The sequence below is a fragment of the Amaranthus tricolor genome, chromosome 9 (assembly GCF_026212465.1).
Source record: "Amaranthus tricolor cultivar Red isolate AtriRed21 chromosome 9, ASM2621246v1, whole genome shotgun sequence".
Lineage (NCBI taxonomy): Eukaryota > Viridiplantae > Streptophyta > Magnoliopsida > Caryophyllales > Amaranthaceae > Amaranthus > Amaranthus tricolor.
Window position 1 is genome coordinate 29,212,032 of NC_080055.1, and position 21,641 is coordinate 29,233,672.

At 33.5% G+C, this 21,641-nt stretch overlaps 2 protein-coding genes across 3 annotated transcripts; both read right to left on the reverse strand.

The window, feature by feature from the left end:
- Positions 1 to 225: 225 nt before the first annotated feature.
- Positions 226 to 7,397, reverse strand: LOC130823549 (uncharacterized). The gene is made up of 16 exons (XM_057688192.1): positions 7,165 to 7,397; positions 5,705 to 5,804; positions 5,493 to 5,609; positions 5,175 to 5,210; positions 4,651 to 4,749; positions 4,299 to 4,382; positions 4,095 to 4,213; positions 3,078 to 3,179; positions 2,680 to 2,796; positions 2,523 to 2,588; positions 2,020 to 2,086; positions 1,544 to 1,597; positions 1,030 to 1,119; positions 873 to 905; positions 753 to 785; positions 226 to 615 (listed from the first exon to the last, which is right to left on the reverse strand). The coding sequence occupies exons 2-16, from the start codon at positions 5,762 to 5,764 to the stop codon at positions 457 to 459; spliced, it is 1,236 nt and encodes a 411-aa protein (XP_057544175.1). The 5' UTR covers positions 5,765 to 5,804; positions 7,165 to 7,397; the 3' UTR covers positions 226 to 456.
- Positions 7,398 to 10,443: 3,046 nt separating this feature from the next.
- Positions 10,444 to 20,636, reverse strand: LOC130823552 (katanin p80 WD40 repeat-containing subunit B1 homolog KTN80.2-like). Of its 2 annotated transcripts, none has more exons than XM_057688196.1 (18): positions 20,352 to 20,630; positions 19,632 to 19,759; positions 18,017 to 18,134; positions 17,559 to 17,785; positions 17,358 to 17,460; positions 16,677 to 16,747; positions 16,464 to 16,538; positions 16,235 to 16,378; positions 15,876 to 16,059; positions 14,240 to 14,866; positions 14,015 to 14,068; positions 13,795 to 13,934; positions 12,833 to 12,958; positions 12,625 to 12,699; positions 12,416 to 12,528; positions 11,983 to 12,099; positions 11,764 to 11,832; positions 10,444 to 11,235 (listed from the first exon to the last, which is right to left on the reverse strand). In XM_057688196.1, exons 1-18 carry the CDS (start codon positions 20,374 to 20,376, stop codon positions 11,169 to 11,171), a joined length of 2,463 nt encoding a protein of 820 aa, XP_057544179.1. In that variant the 5' UTR covers positions 20,377 to 20,630; the 3' UTR covers positions 10,444 to 11,168. The 2 variants fall into 2 exon arrangements, with proteins under 2 accessions (XP_057544179.1, XP_057544178.1); XM_057688195.1 differs by having other exon boundaries at positions 10,446 to 11,235; positions 19,632 to 19,762; positions 20,352 to 20,636.
- Positions 20,637 to 21,641: the final 1,005 nt, after the last annotated feature.

Genomic DNA, 21,641 nt, shown 5'->3' on the forward strand with positions numbered 1-21,641 from the left:
CTCATAGTCCCAATGAGTGGAATACATTTAGTATGATGATGATAGAACAATTTTTAATCATTGTAGCTTGTAAGTTCACCATAAGCTTCTTTACATTCAGAAAATTTAAACTATTGTATCTATACATTAAGAATCAACAAAAATATTTTCATAATTTCAAATTGCTTGAAATGGATCTTAACATACTACACATTAATTCGTGACCTAATTTTGCAAATCTAATGATCCAGGAAAGCAAAATAGAATTATCAAGTCCATATATCAACTAAAATAAATGAATTAATTTATGAGATCCTGTAAATACCCAAAAAAAATGCATTATAAATGAGAATTCTGTATCCTCGAACGAATCTATAAATACATGAACCACTAAGGTGACCGATCTCCTCGGAACGTCTATATCAATTAGCATCTATGTCGAAAAACTCGTTATTCACAGCCGATACAAGAATTATGCTACCAACTTCTTTTCCCTCTCGACTTTTTACTTCTAGAGAACACGTCCAACCATTTACTACTTTTCGGATACAGATCCACCCAACTCGTATCGTCCTTGGCTGCTTTTTCCCACCGCTCTTTAAATATTTCGAGCTCGAGTGTTGATTGCCTGCGGATCTGTTCATTTTCCATTTTCCACGGAACGTGAGACATTTTTCTCGGTATTTTATACAAGTATTTTAATTCTAGTAAGCGTCACCATTCCCTAAAATATCAGTTAAGTAAAGAAAACTCGAGGGCAAAATTAAACTCACATGGTCACGCGTATCCAAGCCTTGATGTTTCTTCTGCATCATTAGGAAAAAACATGATTTTCTATCGCAAATCGCAGGGATGATTCCATTAGTAAAATGTACGATTTGAAAGCAAATTACCTTTACTTTTGTGGGGCGTTCGGATTTTTGCACCTGCGTGAAAATTGCTAAGTGTTAATATAATGACTCGTAAAGAAAAAAAAATACATGGAGCATATATCGGAGATTTGCGGAACAGAATTTGATGTCACAAAATACATTATAAATTTGAACGAACCTTTTTAGCCGATGAACCACCTAGAGTTTGTATGCCTTGATGAACAACATATTCACTGTCGATGATGCCTACCTTCTTTGTCCTGTCACCCTGCGGATTGTGAATAAAACTATGATATTGTTTGCATAGCAAAGAAGAATTGAATGTAGCCAGCAACGACAAAAGAAAATAGGGTGCATTATCGGTGGAAAATGAATATCTTCCCTTTTTTTCTCTTCAATTTTTTTTTTTGTTTTCCGGGGCGAGGCCATTGGGGGGGAGGAAGGTGTGGAGTTGTACAAGTTCAAAAAGATTGTTGAAGTAAATAACGGATTGTTCCTATTTAATACAATCTCAAAGCCTTAGATTATTCCTACTTTTCATGGTTAAATATGCTACCTTCATTGGTCCATCAAAAATATAAACATAAATCATTTGCTGAATCACCAGGCTACGATGTCGCCAAGTGCAACAAGGTCGAAGTAATTATCTTTTAAAAAAATGGGGAACCAACCAAAATGATTCAATATCTTACCTGCGCACAATAACCGAGCTTCATATCCAATCCCCAGCCATGAACGAGATCATTCTGAAAAGGACACGGTGCTTTTAAATATGAACATAAGCCCTTTAAAGAGCTTACGACCTTCATTGAGTGCAACAAGACAGGATAAACAATATAACATTCATATGTACGGATAGAATACTTTCTTTTGCAAGTCATACATATTGGAAGCTAATGAGCGAACCAACATATAGTTAGTTAAAATTAGGGGTGTTCAAAACTGGATACCGGATCATATCCGAGATCGGATCCATAAATCTGGTTTTGAGACCGGATACCGTTTGATCCGATCAGATATTTCGGATCGGGTTTTGAAGAACACCCCTGGTCAGAATCACATATTAGACATACATAGGAGATCCGATTTCAACAGAAAAAGTATAACATTTCAACAGGCAGTAAAGGTAGAAAATTTTTTAACCTTAAGCCACCAAATACTGATATACCTGCATAAGATGCCAAGTACAACGCCAAGCTGACCTCGAAAAAACAGGGGCCATGCCTTCCACCCACCTAAACACAAGATATAAAAAGAAAAGGTGAGCATGCTACGCCTAAGACCTTTGACATTTAATTTAATTAAAAAAGTCGGCCAATGCTAAGAGATCTATATCCCTCTTCCCCCGTTTCTCAAAAACGAGAACTTAATCATGTCACTTATTATTATTATTATTTGGTCAATTAGAAACAAACTCTTTGTTATTTCAAGGGCACGGTTGCGTAAATTTGACCCCCTAACCCTGATTATGCGAGAGCCTTTACGTGGCATAATGGCATTGAGGCAATGGGACGTTATTATTAACGTACTAAGCAACTATAAATATTCAAAAAGATAAAGGAAGCAAACAACTCCAAATTCACAATTGCAGAAAAAAACCGAAGAATATAGCAAGATTCCAAGATCAAGCATACAAATCCGAAAAATTCATAATTATTTGTGCACGCTCACCCAATGCATGGGGGCCCGGTGCTAGAACTCGTACATTTTGTAAAACCTCTTGAATCATATATTCTCCTGTATAGAGTGAAAAAAACTGAGCAAGTGATATGAATAGCTCAGAAAGATCAGAAAAATGGACACATACAGGATACGGCAGCTAAGTTACCTATGGAACCTTTTAGCTTTTTTACGAATCGTAATACGATGATGTATCTCACTCGAGTTGGAGTCCAGAGCTGGCTGAGATATCTCAAATCTCTCGGATTTTACAATTTGCAAGTAACTGTGGCAAAGGAAAGAAGATATATCAACAAGCAAAGCAAGTACATCGTCCTTCTTCCGGAATTATGCAGCAAATGAGTAATTGAACACTGTATATTTTATCCGTGATTTCCTCTTACAATACATATCAACCAGTGTCACATGATTCGCTAATCTCCTCGCGAATCACGAATCGAAAAAAATTGATTATCGCCGGTTTTGGCCTATTCTTGGACAAATTCAGCAAAATATATTTTCAGAAAGAGCTCACCTACAAAATTACCAATAAAAAATGAAGCTGACCTTTTCGGATGAAAGTGCTGCACTCCCAAGTCTTCATCCCATAAAAATATGTAGTCATAAATAGAAACAACATCTGGATGTAGGAAACGTTTTGCGAACCACCTTAACAATATCAATAAAGAAAAATCAGTCTAAGGGCCAAAACTCCAACCTAATCTCTAAGTGAACAAAAGTAACGCTAATTTGTTGCAAACAAAGTCTAGATATGAATGTTCATTTCAGTAACAAACGAAAAGATTGCATTCCTTTAGAGTTTGGATAGGAGAAGATGAAGGGAAAAGAAAGGGAGGGAAATGGAGCGATTGCATTCCCTTATTAGGATACTAATAGGGAACAGGAGGGAAATGGAGGGACGAAAATTGGAGGGAGAAACTTTTTCACATTTTTAACAAAACAAAACCCTCCAACATTGGAAAGATTTAGACTGAAAACGCACCCATATCCCCTCCCCTCCTCTCCTAAAATGTATTCCAAACATATTGTAAATACAACGTTCAACAAAAGTCAATTTTAATCAACAAAAATCAGTATAAAGTTTAAAACTCTAACACTATGTTTGGATACCAATATTGAAAGGAAACAAAAGGAAGGGAAGGGAAGGGGGGAAGAGAAAGGAAGGAAATAGAAATATAGGGAAAGTAACTCTTGTTTATTTAGGAGGGAAGGGAAGGGAAAGAAAGATGAGAGCTTTCCCTTCAAATCTTCGCAACTTTGGAGAGATTGAAGCCTCAACAAAAATTATTCATCTATTCCCTCCAAATCCCTCCCTTCCAAATCGTTTCCCTTCCAATTTGTTATCCAAACAAGAGATCCTTCATCCATCCAAATTCCTCGCCTTTCTTTCCCTCCATTCCATTCCATCCAAACACACCCTCACTGTAATAAAGAAACCCAATAGGGAATTCTTAAACTTAAGGATAGCTAATCGAAGTCATGCCATTTCGAGCAAAAAAAACAACAGATGTGACATAACAATCATTTGACAGAAAGAAATCGGAAAATTGTTTCATTATTTACCATTTTGTTTGATTATGTGCTGCTATATGAATGGCCTTGTTACTCCAATCTAAATCCCACCAATTGTTCATGTTGCCATCATAATGAAAAAGTATAACAGTAAAATTTTCTGCAACAAACTAAGAAACAAGGAACATATGATTAGCCAAGAAAAATGCAAATATTATGCAAATAAGAAATATTCAAAAGTAGATAATCGCGCACCTTCTGAACTATAGAATCAACATTATGCTTCTGCTTAATACCAGCAGCAATTGCAAGTAAGTTATGACTACTGGAACCATCAACCTAAAAACACACCATCAATTAACTGAGCGAATGTTGAACTTCTCCGATTCTTTATTTGTACATCCCAAGGATGGCAATTGCTACCCCTAGTTGTTAAAAAGAAGTCGGACAATTTTCTGATTGGCAACTACATAAAGAGGGGAAAGCAAAAAAGGACAAAAGAAACATGAAAACACACTAGCTACCATTCAATATTTCCGTAAGGGATGCAAATGTTGGATGTCTACTGAAACTATTAGATAAGGTGGGAAAACAAACCGACTCTTACCTTTGGCTTTGAAAGAGACCACAAGGGTTTCAACTCCATATCTGATCTTGCTTGAACTATGCCTCGAGGTAAATTGTCCAACTCTATTGTCTTTGTGCTCTAGATTCAACCAAACAACAGTATGAGATTAATATATATATATATATATATATATATATATATATATATATATATATATGGGGCAATATCAAGTAAAAACAACTAAAGTGGTGCAAACTGAAAACCAGACTGAGATATACATATTGTAGCAAAAGGTGTACATACTATAAGGAAAAAGTTCATATTATTTACAAAAATGTCATCCAAATACGTACACCTTTTAAACGTGTATGTACACCTTTGAGGAAATGTCCAATTATTTATAAAATTGCCACACCTTATACCATTTAAGCTTTTATGTACACATATTTTCAGTTTTTACCACTTTAATGCGAAAACCTATAATTACAAGGTATAACCATTCAAAAAACAAGATAAAAAATGAACTCATATATATCACATGATAACAGGAATTTCTCACGTACATCTGTGTAATCAAATGGATGCCTTCTAGCATCTATCTGAAAGATACCAACAAAAAAGAAGATTATAATAGCGTCAAAGGGAACTCATTTCTTAAATACTTTCTATTAGGCAACAAAAATCATTTTTAAATGAGCTTAATGGAAAAAAAACAGCCACAAACTGATGTTAGCCATATGCTTAGATAGAAGATTTCAACTTTCAACATTTACAATTGCAACAATGAACACTATTTTGATTTTTGACAATAAGCTTTCATCGAAGAGATTATTCAAACAAATTTTGACGAGTAAAAACATGTAAATTATGTATCACCACACCTCTGTCTGTCGATACTGACAGTTTGTAGTTCTGTACACAATGAACATCATCGCTACACATACAAATCCCATGAAAGCTAGTTGTCTCATCCTGAATCCATGTGCTCCATGTGGCCCCTACAACAAGATGAATGAGTATAAAAATCCGACATTTGAGCTCTAAAATTTCCTCATGGCAATCACTGAAAGCTGAATCTATGGTGAGAAATTACCCCATCAGATAAAGCAGTCTTCTTTCTAGGCAGCCATCTCCATGATTTAAAAGTCTTCATAGAAACATTAATCTTCAGTCTACTTCCTTCTCATAACAAACTGCAACATAAAATGACAAATGAAGGTATTTTCAAAAAATATGCACAAATAAAGTCCCTCAAACCTCATTTCCTCACTTGCACCCAAACCCCACCAACTCCCAACCAAAAAACTATGGAAAAAAAAACCATATAATATACTTCTACAAATGACACGGTAGTAAACCCATGTCCTTATTTCGATGGGCCAAAGATTTATATTTCATTGATTTCAAATTATAGTAGGCTATATTAAAATGGCTTGTTAAATCATGTGCACTTCTTATTCACGTAAAGTTGCTGATGAGGTTTACTACTAAGTGTCAGATCAAAAAAACCTCGTTGTTAGTGCGGTAAGATTTGAAAAAAAAAAAAAACACACAGATATGCTTCCATATTCTATAACTTAAAAGACCTGAAGACTATCTTTTTAAACATAATTTATCGACCTTGGTACTATAAAACTATTGACTATAATAAGTAGACTTGACCCTTGTTACTTGTTACTTGTTAGTGATAAGTGATAATAAGGAGGTTGCTTCTGATTGACCTTGGTAGCAAACATCATCCACAACTTCACATCATCTTAATATAATCTATTGACTATAAAACTAAAACAAAAGAGGAAATCTCATGAAACAACTAAAATATAAGTATCAACCAAATTAGAAAAACCTTCAAACCTTCAAGAAGTACCAATCCAAAAACAGCAAACACCCACCACACTAATCATTAAGGTAAACACATGCAACCATTGCACTCTATTAGCAATATTTCAACATCAAGAAAAAAATAGTAATACTACTAAATTTTGTTACTTTTTTAGGGGAAATATTGATAGAGTGAAAATCCCATGAAAACCCAAAAGATAACTTAAAAACCCGCCATATGTTGTTATTATATTCTAATCTTCATACTCAAATAGCTTCAATTTTGCAACAATTGTGACCAATACATAAATAGAAATAGATAAATCACATCACATAATCACATTTCCACCTACTATTCAATCAAAACAACGATCTCCATTAGTATTTTATACTAACATGAAAATAATTATTATAATTAGCTCAATTTATGAAAAATGCTGTTCATCTAGAGGTAGGTTAACTTAATTTCTATCATTTTCACATAAAAAATAATTATACTTACTCTTATGATTCCTATAATCTAAAAACTTAACCTTTATCTTATTACTAACATTAACAATTCAAAATTTAATCCCTTGAATATCATTATGAATAAGCAATTAAATAAGAACATAAAGTTTGGATCTTTGAGATTGCATGCAACAAATGACAATAAAAATCAACAGGATTTTGCCTCAAATAAAAAACCCATAATAATACTTCAAGATAGAATCAAAATGAACAAAGAAATACCTGAAGATTTTATATGAAAAGATAACCCAATATTGTTCCTTTTTTGGTGGGTAGAAGTTCAGTCGAGTATGAATGAGATAGGGAAGAGTTTAAATCGAAAGAAGGGAGTATGATGCAAAGAGGGTGATGTAATTAAGCTTTTTGGTTATGAGAAGAGGGAGAGAGCGCGACAAAAAGTGAAAAGTGTCGGAAAAAGCTGAATTTAAGGAGAGGGAACAAGTACAAGCATTTTCTATGTTGTTTTCAAATGTTTTATGTTTCATCCGTTTAATTTTTCGATTCAATATAGATCCGAAAACTGGTATATGACTAATTAATTTTATTTTTCTCTCACATATTTCTAATTATTTCATTACCTTAACTTAATATAAATAATTTTCAATTTTTATGTCAAAAGCAAATAGAACTATTTAGTCAGAACTCAGAAGAGAGAAGTATGATTTACGGCATAGGCTGAGGAATAATCTATCTCAATTAGAAAACATTACACTTGCTTTTTGTGTGAAAATTAATAAAAAAATAAATTAGATTGGAGAATAAGATAAAAACAAATGGATGATAGAAATGTTGATGAGTGATTAATATAAAGAGAGAATAAATTTGTAAATCAGATAAAAAAGTAGTATAAAATTATTGTTAAAATATTGTATAAAATTAATGAGACAAACTTACAAAGCACAAAGAGTTTCTTTTACCTATGTTAATAATCGAGTTAAACAACCTCATTTAGAGGAGTTCAAGTAACTTTATTATCTTATTTTAAAAAAAAATATATTGATTTATTATCTTTTAATTGAAGAACATTGTTTCTAGACAAGCTAAATTATTGGTCATCAAAGATCATTAGATTGTATTATCGTCCGGCTGAATTTTAAAGTCAGTTTTCATTTAACAAGTTTATAAATTTTTTTTTTAGTATTTTTTTAAAATTTAACCTCAAGCCTTCTCGTTAGACCTGATCATAGGCGGCCCGACCCGACCCGAAAAAAAGTGAGGGCTTGGGTACCAAAAGATGGCCCGATTGGCGGGTTTTGTGATTGATGTTTGGCCCATAGGTCGGCCCGGCCCAGCCTAGCCTAAAAGGAGCTAAGTTGGTCCAATTAGTTACATATTTTGATTATTTCATATGCTAACACTTTTTTTTCATATTGCATCAAGGTCGGTCTACCATTTTTTATGTTGAAGAGGTAGATCGTGAAGATGACGATTGTCAAATCACTAATTAGTTATATAATTTGATTATTTTGTATTTGTTTATTTGAATTATTTTTAATATGTGTTTTAAATTATGTATAATATGTAACAATTGTATTTGTTTATTTCAATTATTTGTTTTGTATTTTTAATTATGTACGGGTTTGGGCAAGAAGTTTTAGGTCCGCACTTTGGCCCGCCCTGCATCAATGGGATGCTTTTTTCCACCCGACCCGGCCGGTGTTTGATCACGTAGTTCTTCCCATGTACCCCACCTTACAGTATAATTTCCTTCACTATCACCCCAATCACCTTCGTTCACATCAGCATCCACCACCACCTTTATTCCCTCCAAAATTTAATACCCAAATCAAACAAACAAATTAAAGATTCCATTTTTGCATGCAGAATTTAATACCCAAAATCAAAAACCAGTTTTTGAAACAATATACTAGATGAAAAGCAGTTTTCAGGCCAAATCAGAAAGGTTTTCCGGTATCGGGTAGTTGAAATTTTTTATTATTTTTTCCTATTTTTGGGTTATTGGGTGTTGTTTTAGATGGTTAATAATGATTTTTTTTTTTAGAAAATAAAGGAATCTGAGATGGTAAAACAAGGGGTTGACAGAATATGATTTTATACAACTTATTTTTGAAAATTATTTGGATTTTGGAAGATTGTGAGAGAAAGTGGATTTTTGTTATTCTTTAAAATGACTATGATTCAAGTCAATCCTTGTTCTTTAGATTGGATGTCACGGAGCGAGTATTATGAAGATTCTATGTAATTAAATTATGATATTTTTTAAATAGTTTTATATTTTTAAACATCTAATATATACTAATTAGTTTAATATTAAGGCGCTAAATTTTTTGGAATCTTGTGTTAAACATGCTCGGTCATTACTAACAGAAGAGTGAGGATGAAAATCAAAGTCAAAATTTTATGAGAAAAAATTGATTCTTATTTTTAGACAAAAATAGTTTCTCTATCATTTATGATTAAAATTATTTTTTATTTTCTTATTTTATTTGAGTTATTTATATGTTATAGATAGATAACTTCCATCTAATTAAAAATTATAAACATATCAAATATATATTATTTTATCTTCATTCTTTGTGAGAGAATTTAATGGTTGAATAGTTTATTACTACTTGATTAGAGTCATAGTGTGAAAAGAGAATACAATATTCTTGTGTTACCTTGCTATTACACCCACAAACTTGAAACAACTATTGAACTAAAGTTGTTGTTGAACTGGTTTTTAGGCTATATTTAACGTTTTAAAATAATTTAACTATTTAATAAACTGATAAAAAAAGTTTGAAATGTCCCAATAAACCAACAAACAAGTATAAATAAATTAATTTATCAAACAACTCGGCTAACTAACAAACTGATAAAAAAGTTATTTACCAAATAAATATTCAACCTAAAAGCCATAAAAAAACATCTTAATATCAACTAGACCCTCTTTGCCTCACCAAGAAAGACATTCCAGCAGCCAAAACATATGGGCCTATTGACTACTAATTGTGTGGGCCACATTTTAACTCCATCCACCTTAATATGAATAAATTTGGACCAACAATTTTTTTTTTTTAAAAAGTACATATTCTATATGCAAGTGCCTTTGTCAAAGTAGACCATACTATTAAGGCAATGGCTATTATTAATATGATAATATTCCTTAACAAGAGTATAAAGTAATTAAAGAACAAACAAAAAGCATGTCCACAAATTAAAGGAGAAAAGGTGACATATTTATGCTTTAAGAAAAAGTACATTGTCAATTTTATATATATATATATATATATATATATATATATATATATATATATATATATATATATATATATATTCAGCCTTTAGTTGAGAATTTATTTATATTAAGAAAATATTTGACAAACAGTTAATTGCTGATAAGGAGTAACAAGTATATCAAATAACATTCATCGCTTGAAAATTTGACAATAAAACAATTAGGGTAATATTTATTTAACATTTATATTATTCTCTTCTCTAAAATTGAATAATTCCATCAAAATTTGGGATTCATCACATTGAATCTGAATACTCCCTCTGTCTCAAAGACATGTTTCTATTTGATTAAAATAATATAAAATTATATGAATTTAAAGATGGAATTAAACTTGTTCATTCAAATTATCAGGTAGATTTCAATTTAGAAGCTCAAGTCGGTTCAAAATCGAGAATTATGCCTACATTGGTTATTGCACAAGTGTAAATCCATTTTCAAGTCGGGTCAAATCGAGTTTAATTTTAAGGTCAGGTGAATATCAGACCATCGAGTCTCTTTTAAACACCTTTAGATGAAACATGACAATAATTTGAAACATCATAGACCGGATCAATGGAAAAGATGCTGATAAGATGCTTGATGTTGGTATTTGTTTATAGGAATTCACAAAGTCTCAAGAACTGCCCAATATGAAAAACATGGGCAATCCTTTAATTGAATAGACACTATTACATACGTACATACATATACATACACGCAGCGAGTCATATAACAATTAGCAGTTACAAATACATGCGGCGCCCATCCAGGAAGAATGGCGTTAGCCGAAACTCTTAACGCGCATCCTCTTGATGGACTTTCTTACAAAGAATCAAACCTACTTGTATACGTCATAGTACTGATTCTTGGTTCTAGGCGCCATCCAAAGAAGATTAATAGGTGGTGGCAGATAAGCAAAAATCAGCGTATCAAATCTTCAAAATCGGACGAGGCATGACAACGAAACAAATCCATCTTCACTCTTCCGAAACAACTATAACAAAAATCAAATGCTATGATCTTCGAGAACAAGATTCAGTTGCAAAGCAGATCTTGCAAGCGATCCACCCTTCCTGTATTGTAGGTAATATTTTACTTTAGCCTTCGATCATACACTTACGTGCAAGGGAATTTCAAAACATTTGTTTCTTATATATATATATATATATATATATATATATAGTTGCAAATGATGCATGCAAGTTGCAACCTATGTCACTTGAACTCGAATACTGGTACGTGTCCAAGTGTCGGATACATCTAAATATTCAATTTTACGCCTAAAATGAAGAATCTAAGTGTCATACCAATGTCCGAGCATCAAGGATCGGACACGGATATGTGAATCAAAATGAAGTGTCCAAGTAACATTGCTTGCAACTAAGGATCATTCGGAAACAACCTCTTGGGTAAGGGTAAAATTTCGTACAACCGATAACCCTAGTGGCATGCTGTTGTCGTAGATGCAACAAGAATTAGTTCAATCTAAGAAGTTTTCTTTGTTATAGTGAAATTTTAAGCACAAAAACGAGTTATTTCAACGATGAAAAATAACGAAAAAGCTAAAGATTTTGGCGGAAATGGTAGTATGCGCAACATACCTGGCAAGTGCAGGAAGAAGTCTTTGTACCTGCTGCAGCTCAACAAAACTCTGTTTGCAGGCCGCAATCCTGTTGCATTATGAAGAACATGAACTAAGTAACGTTCATTATATATATATATAAATCATATGATTGAAGACTAATTCCTCATAGCCGTCCTTCCAAGTCAAAGATAAGGAAGTAATTAGGATTGCGGAGTTAGACGATTGGGGAATATACCTTTCTTCTTGATGAAGATCAACACCCACGGAAGGAGGTGCTGAGATGGTAGAGCAAATTGTAGGCCCAAAACACGCAACAAGTTTAAGCAACAACTCCAAAGACATTTTTACATGCCTGCAAAATACGGAACAAGTGAAATTTTCAAAAACTTGAACAGATATTTCCCGCGTTATAAAGGTGTAAAAAAATCGCGTTTGTGCCATTAGAGGCATTGACTCATGCTTTTAGCCAATATTTAACATTTTATAGCCGCATCACCATTTCGTTACCGCGATGGCGACCGTAGCCACATCATGCACTATGGGTACAAGCTATGTTACTAGGACTCGGATACTAATGTCGGATATGGATACAAGCAAAATGAAGAGTCCGAGTATATTAAATGTACGTAATCTCACTTTCTAACCCGAGCAAACTGTATTCAACATACCTTTCCATCTTGCTGTCCAAGAGTCCAACCAGAATAGGTAGCATACAGGAGAACAAGTCCATCGTAACGATTTCCATTCTCTCCGAGAAAACACCGACAACATCAGCCTGGACCTGAATCAAAAAAACGTCTCGAGTTAGAACTGCATCCTTGAAATGAGTTCACAGAAACAGGAAATCGGGAACTATCAATAAATACAATTTACTCACAGAATGATCTGGTAACTTCTTGAGAGCTGTAATAGCACCTTTAATGTCATTTCGTTCCCACAAATGTCGGACCATCTGGAATTCCATTAAGCACAACCAGGTGAGTTTATTTATCAAATTATGAGATCATACTCAAATGTCGTAACCTTATGATAGTTTCATACGGAGAAATTCTATCCACAACTCGGATAGTAAAACAGAAAATTACCTGCAACTTAGTAAGGCGAGAACGAAGACCGCTTAATAGGACATCATGATTTTGCATAAGATCTTCAATAATACACCCATCATTCGCTGAGACTGACTCTCTCCCAGAAATTTGAGGTTCTTCTTTCTGATTGTCACGAAAGATAAACATTTTTAACACCGAAAGATTTTACACAAGACAAAGATTCAATGGGACCCAGACCAAGTTCTGCACAATTGTACTCAGTTTTATGCCATTCACAAGGACTATCCATGACAAAAGAGACCAGTTGCATTATATTCTAATGGAGTTGCACTAGCCTAAACAATAGAAAGGAAAAGCAAGCGAGTCCTGCATTGACCACATGGAGGGATAATAATCATATGAGATAATCAGTTGACGCAGCCTCAGACAAATGTAGAAAAGAACATAAAACGAAGGAATCACGGAACAACATGAGGGGAGCCTTGCCTCCGTTACACTCTCGTGGTGGGACCATTCCTCAGGTTCTCCCTCTACGGAGACACTTTGTCTACCATGCTACCCTTTTTTAATCCGGTTTTAATATAGAAGCAATTATCAATAATAAACCAATCTTTGCTTGATCTGCTGAAAACCTTATTTTTGAATAAACCTACCTATTACATATATTTGCTAAAAAAAAAAAAACCAACCTATTACTTGTAATCATCTTTAAAGCTTCTTTGTGATCAAGCAATTAGGAATGAACAATAACTAAGTTTATTTTCAGTAATTATACCGAATAGATGGGTTTATTATATAATAATCAATAGCTAAGTTTATTTTCAGCGCATCAAGCAAAGGTTAGTTTATTTTTGACAATTTTCCCTTTAATATACCACTAAAGAGTCTAAAGAAAGTGTCCTAACTGCTTATGAACATTTTTCTATTTATATGACCCTTTCCAAAGAGTCAAGTATGCAACTTCTAAGAATTCCTTCAAATGCAAGATATAAACATACTTGAACAGTAGAGCTGTGTATCCTATCAGAATTTAGATCAGGGGATGAGCTGGTTGTTTGATCTTCCTTGACCCCGAATCTTCCCCGTCTTTCAAACTTCTCAACAAGAGAACGTGTCCTTCCATGAGAAACTTTAATCGCTGAAGTAAAAACAAATTCTAGTTAAATAACACTTTATTAGTCTCAATTTTCATCGAATATCATAGGAAAAAATTTACACCTCCTTCGACTTTCACATTTTGTCTCTCTTTGCGGTCAAAGTTATCATCACCAACTGTAAGAAAAAAGATTAGGAAACGAAAAATTAAAGGAAGCACACTAGGTATCAATAAGAATAGGCCAAAATAAACCCAAACTCAAACGAAAAATTAACTACTATGAAAACATGAATATATCAAAATTTGCAATAAAAATATAATGACTATGGGAAGAGGTGATATGTTACCACTCTCGGGATTCAGAATCATCGGAGGAGATGGATTTTCTAACTGTTCTTCAATACTTGCAGGACTATGATTCTTATTTTCATCTGATTCTTCCACTTCCAGAACAAGTCTATCGAGGAAATTAGATTTCACATCATCTATATCAAATTTGCTCTTGGATGAATTCCTCGTAAGAGTAGCCTTGATCGAACCCCCGCTACCTGGCCTTACGGATATAATTGACTCTCTTCTACAATTGGCAAAACTTTTACCATCGGAACTGTCTGTAGCTCCCGTTTCTAGTACAAGTCTATCGACAAAATTCGGCTCTGGATCATCTACATTGAATTTGCTCTTGGATGACTTCCTTATGTGGGTAGCCTTGAACGAACCCCCAGCACCAGATTTTGCAGGTGTAATGGACTCTCGTCTAGAATTGGTTAAACTTTTGCCACCCGAACTCTCTCTCGGAACAAAAGTTGGGACAACAAAAGATCTACCACTAGTTCTAGTAGATGTTCCGGTTGTAGCATTCGGAGTATTTTGCTTTTTAGAAGACAACTTGCTGGTATCCTTCAAGTCAGATGACGATCTAGCTTTAGAAATATTATGTAAGCGACTTTTGCGAGAGCTGATGGGCTTTTCATCTGTAGTTCCAAAAATTTGAAATCAATACATACAACAAAAAATTGCACAAAGATAATAGCATGACAAGTCATGCTTAGTTCTTCATACTTGTATCAGACTCGTCTAAAATTTACCTAATCTCTCAATGGCTCAAACTGACCATATACAACTAAAATATCATCGTTTAGTCTTAAATTAGTATTTTTGAATCAGGCTTGTACTCCTTTTGAAAAATAATTTGCAAACAAAACTTCAAACTAACAAGTCTTTAGGTCAAAATTTAAGAACTTATGCCCAACACACCACCAAGTAGAGGTGTTTATTCGGGTCATCGAGTGGATTTTGGGTCAGGTGTTTCGTGTCGGTTCAAAATCGGATCTTGTGTCCACATTGATTTTTCTATAATTATAAATCCATTTTTAACTCGAGGCATATCAGGTCGGGTGAATTTCGGGTCACCAGGTCTGTTTTGAACACCTTTACCACCAAATAGCTCCATAAAGTTTCAATTATTGCCATAGTGTAAAAATGCGGTTTCGGTCACGATCGCTGTACCGAAACATTGATGCGGTAATGGGAGTGATGCGATTATTATATCGCCTACATATCGGTCGAAACCATAAGATATCCCTAGATGCGGCCCAAAACGCAGTTTTTTTACACCTTTACAACGCGGGAAATATCAGTTCGTTTATTTTTAAAAACCTTTACAGCGTGGCCGATGCGATGGTCTTGTTTTTACTCTATGATTACTGCTCGCAATCCTGTCAACATACTTCTCACCATATTCTTCGGAAAAAAAATTAATGTGGGGGCACATTGATAATAATAATAATAATAAAAACAATGCGGAATTGCTATACCATTGTCCATTTTCAGATGGACTTCAGAATTATTGACATTTGATTATTCGAAAAACCAAATATGTAATCGATGAGAAAAATCCTAGTCTAACAAAATTTTGTATCATATTTATAAATTATTGATCGGGAAAGGAGCAGCGGAAACTTTCTAAGCAATATAACTTACAGTCCACATATATATTCTTAATATCTTTAGCATCAGGATCAGGGGATGTCGACCGAGAGCTGAAAGTTGATCCAACAGTTGACAATACTTCAGGAGAATGACCATCTCTCATGTCAGCCTTTAGCTCCGCAGGGTTTCTCACTTGAGGTGTACCGGAATCACTAGTCCCATATGGCTCAATATGCTACAAGGATGAAAACGCAATTGAGTTACTTCTAACTACTCGGTGGCGGATCTAGAACTCAAAAACATGGGTAGCACCAGCATGTTGAAGTAAATTAATAAAAAAATTCAGCAGAGTATTATTTGTAAAATAAAACAAAATCATGGGTAGCACCGTGTTGAAGTAATTTACATACCGCGAGATCAGCCGCCCAAACTCCAACAGAATTCCGGTAGTAAGAGCAACCTATGAGCTTTCCTTCTTTAATGCAAAGATCACCTAGAGTTGTCCAGCCCATGTCAATGGAATCGTGACATATCACAGGCTCCCATGAATGTACCTACATGGAAAACAGGAACGTAAGTAAGTCGAGAAACCACTTGAAAACAAGAACCATCACACGTGAATTTGTTAAAAGTTCTGACCTTCAAGTTATTGTCGTATCCACAAAAGAGGGTCCTCCCATCAGGATGAAAGGTTAGGGCACGCACACCGGTAGCCTGGATAATACAAATGTCACCACTGAAGAAGTGAGTCTCAATCTAGAAATTAAACTTTCCACAGAACACAGCCTAAAACGTCATGCACATTCAGAATGAGGGAGCTACAATCTTAGGAACGAAAAAAAGATATATTACCTCAGCCCTGGCAGATCCAATCATTTCAAAAGTTTCCAAGTCCCAGAATTTAACAGTTCTATCTGCTGAGCCTGGATAATGCTTACACATTAGAGAATATGAATATAAAACTAGCAGCACAAAGTGAGCAACGTAGCAACAGGGCGGAGCAAAGATTTTGGAGGCCCTGTTTATTTTTGCTATGTCTTCTAAATGGGGTCCTTAATTATATTAAAAGATAAAACTTTTTGCAGTTCAAGGAAAATAATTCAAGAGAAAATGTATTGTAACATTATATTCTAAAATTACTTCAAATATGTATATATATATATATATATAATAGGAAAAAAAAAAGCTACAAACAAATCACTTAAAATGTGTTGATCAGAACTGGGTCTGAATAGACCTATTTAATATTTGAGGCCCCTTATTTCTAGGGCTCTTGGCGGTCGGCTACCTAGAATTGCCTTAGAACCGGCAAAATAGCATTAACACCAACTCAAAAGAAAATAAAGTCCGAGTTTGATAGGTGCTCGACTTTAGGTATATGCAAAAGAGAAGAAAGCAAGAGGAGGTTTATACCTAAAATGTAACAGCAAAACATAGCTTAACTTAGATTGATCATGTCATTTTTTGTTTGTTGACGTTGACACACATCGTTACAATAAGTTCTAACAAAAACGATTAAAAATTTTATTGTACCTGTGGCTAAAAGAAACTCGAGCGGATGAAAGTCTAAGGATCTAATGGGACCATCATGGAACTTGAAATCATGCAACAATTTTCCAGCAGTCAAATCCCATACCTGTGCAAGAATGATATGAATGAGTATATAAACCCATAAAATTTCACAAGGATCTAAAAACCCAGGTGCCAAGTGCCTATACCGACCTCTTATCTTACCTTCACAACATTATCAAATCCACCAGAAACAACCCATCGACCATCAGGTGTGAACTTAATATTATTAATCCCTCGAGTGTGGCCCTTGTATGTGTGAATACATCCTTTTTTTCTTATATCCCAAATTCTTAGATCAGTGTCTGCTGAACCAGAAGCAAAAAATTCTCCAAACGGGTGGAATTCAATGGACATGCAGTTGGCTCGATGGCCAGTGAGAGTTCGAACCACTACATGTCGAAACAGCAGTAACAAGGTTAGAAAATCGTGTCAAAAACTAAATAGTGTTAGTCAATACCAATTTGACAAAAAAAAAAGTTCAAAGAGTTCTTTCAATGCATAGTTATCCTACAATATTTATATTGTCAAAATCAATCAATGGCTTAGATTTGAAGCAAGAGGTATATTGCCTAAAACAAAAGTTAACAATCAGATAAGAGTAAGGACTTTGACAAACTCACTTTTTGCTTCTTCTAGATCCCATAACTTCACTGTTCCGGAAGAAGCCCCGCCAAGAACTAAAACCTCCGTTGAGTCAAAGGCCAAGCTTTCTACTGGAGTTGTATGACCACACAGGCTCTGCAAAATGCAAGTGAAGTACATTACAAGCAATGTCACATGATTCATTAATCTCATTGCGAATCGCGAATCGAAAAATTGAATTATGACCAGTTTCGGGCTATTCTCGGGAAAATTTGAGCAATTCGCAATTCAAGAAGCGACTTAGCCAATGAATTATGTTACACTTACAGCATAGAAAAAGTTGAGCAGTAATGAAATGAACATGTAGTGGATAGACAACACAATTAAACATCACCGAAATATACTATACCTATCCCAAATTAATGATTGCACTTTCACTCTACTCCTTTGGTGAAGCATTTCTTACTTTCTCTATCTTTTAAGTGTTTATTCCTATCTCCGTCACTAACTCCTCATCCTCTCATTCCACAACTACAATAACTATGAACATACATTTGGAATTGAGCGAACAATTCATAACGAAGATACAATAACAATTAATAAGTCATTGCAATCTTCCCAACATAGTGTATCAACCAGATTGCTAACACTTTGAAATACAAGCATTATCCCCAAATCACTACATCAAGTTCATGATCAATATAGTTTCCCATGTCATATAATTAACATTAGTACATTACACTCATTTATCAACCATTGCCTACATAACAATCAAACCTCAACCAATAAGTAACAATCAAAATTTTAAAGGTATCTTTCTACCTTAACATAAAGGGGAATATTTAAACTTGCACTCATTGATATATCTTCCTATTAATTAGCACCTAAGCAAAGAAAATGTGTGACATTACTACAAATTAAGCAAAAAGTATATCTCCACATCAAAATTCTCATAAGCATCATAACAAAATGTCTAGGATCAACAAACTTTCCACTATCCTTGTTCTCACAAAATTCAGAAATGGTGATGGAATTGAAGTTAAACATCTTTAACATTCACATTCACATAGCTCCATAGTCTAATACTTACAAATACCCTATCATCATCAAACTAAACACTTCCTCTATTTGATTATTTCACCTTAGAGCTTTTATTGACCAAACAATATAGATACTAGTGTCACGTGATTCGCTAATCTCCTCGAGAATCAAAAAAAAGTCAATTATTGTCGATTTTTAGTTATTTTTGAACCATTTTGAGCGAATCACGAATTCAAAAAGCCAATTTTCTAGCAAAGTGGTAGACGCTATGTTACTCGTGCTCTTTATTTTGCTTCACGTACCCGTGTCCGATCTGTAATGCTCGGACATTGATATGCTACTTATCATTTTAGACGTAAAATTGAATTTAGACGTGTATGACACTTTGGACACGTACCAGTATCTCACATCAGTACCCGATCCGAGTCAAAGTAACATAGGGTAGATGCTAAAATCAGGGGAAGGATGATAAACAATATACATAGGCCTTATATAACCTGGCCAGATAGAAATTTATCTAACATTCTCTAAATTACATTTATATACTTATATCATTGTAGTGAGCATAAATTTGAAAAAGTTCACTATGATTAAAAGATGTACAATTATTACCATCAAAGAGGTGGGTTTGCCAATTGCCCACAAATTAACTTTATGATCATCTCCACCTGTCAAAAGGAGGCGACATGCTTTCTTCCCAATCCGAAGACAATTCACATTTGATGAATGAGCCACAAATTCTTCTTCACATTTTAATTTTGGTCAAGAAAATTCCCAATAAAATATTAAAAAAAAAAAAAAAACAAAAAAAAAACATTATCCTAATTCATTATATGGTCATTTTATGCCTAGCAGCCAATAATACTTTGCACCCAACTCCTAAAATTTGGTCAAGAAAATCCCCAAAACATATAATAAAAAAGGGAAAAATGATCATAATTCATAATTACATTTATAGACCAATTTAGCATCTTCACATTAAAAAACATGATTTTGAAGCTAACCCATTATCTTAAATCACCCAAATATTAAAATAAAACCCAAGAAAAGGAAAAAAAAAATACAAGAACATTAGTCGGTGGAAGCAACAGAAAACGCCAAAAAAGATTCAATTTTTAAATACAAACCAATAAATAATCATATGTCAAAGCTAAACAAACAGATTAATGGCATAATTCAAAGAATGTTTTTAGATAAATCAAAAACAATGGAGTAATCCTACTACATTCAATCAAAATCCCATTAAAATGTTCAAAAATACAAGAAAAAACACTAAAGATTAAGTAGCAAAATCAATCTAAATAAGTAAAAAAATAAAATTAAAAAGGATACGGAGCTTATATCCACGTTTAGCCATTAAAAAGCGCAAGATTTAAGGGAGTTAGATTTTGCTTTAAGTAGAGAAGAAAAAGGAGGAAAATAAAGGAATTTGGATCACAATTTTTCTGGGTTTTAAAGTGGGAAGAATTGAATTGGGATTTAGGGGAATTGAGAGAAAGATTGAATTTTGTGAGATTTAGTGAAAGATTTGAAGAATGAATAGAACAAGTGAAGAAGAAAAGTTCGAAGAGAAGAGAGAGAAAGTGAGGAGAGAGAAAGGGAAAGAAGATGTTAAAGGATTGACGCGGCTGGTAAATTAGTACTACTCCTATTACTGGAGTTTTTTTTTTTTTTTTTTTTTTTTTTTTTTAGTTCTCAAATGAAAAATTAGGTAAAGTCTCAACTTGATTTAGCTCGCAATAAAATAATATGCATCGTTATGTTAATGGTAACTAAATGAAAAGTAGAAAATGTAAATTAGTGAAGTGAAGAATAAGAAGTGCGAATTAGTAAGCACGCATTAAAATTAGTATGTACGAAAAGTCAAAAACGTTATGCTTAGATTATCAGGAAATTAAAAGAAAAGAAGGAAGATTTATTGAATGAATGCATTTTCCTCATTTGAATATCAACAAGAAAGGATGAGCAACAAAGGGAAGTGAATTGAAAATACAAAACAAATTATTATAACTTTGAAAAGATTCGAAAAAATAATTATCATAGATCCACATAAAATTTTCATCATTATTAGCTTATACAGTGTATTATTCACATAGGAATAATTGTAACTACTAGTTTAATATAAAAAAGGTTAAAAAATTTCCCCTCAAACTTTATGTATGTAATTTCCTTTTATGCACTATTTGAAACTAACATATATTCATTTTACTTGTTGAAAAAGCTCTTAATTGATAGACCTTTAATTTGGCTCATAATTTAGTAATCTCTAATTCTCAAATGACATAATCCCACAATGAATTTATTTCTATTGGGTTACCCAATATACACTTATTATTTTAAAGTGATTACTTATAACAATTATTTATAATTTTAAAGTGATTAATTTTTAGAGTTTTAGAGTGATCACTTAAAATCTCAAAATAATCAATTACAAAAATAGACTAATTATATATAGACTTGTCTTAGTGGTGGACTTGTTTAGAAATTTCTTAATCCATACACCAAGAAGGGTTTTCAAATACTTCTATTTAACATGCTAGTGCGCCATTGATAATCAACCAAATTTATCATTTATATAAATTTAATGCAAATTACAATGAGTAGAACTATCAACTAAACAAG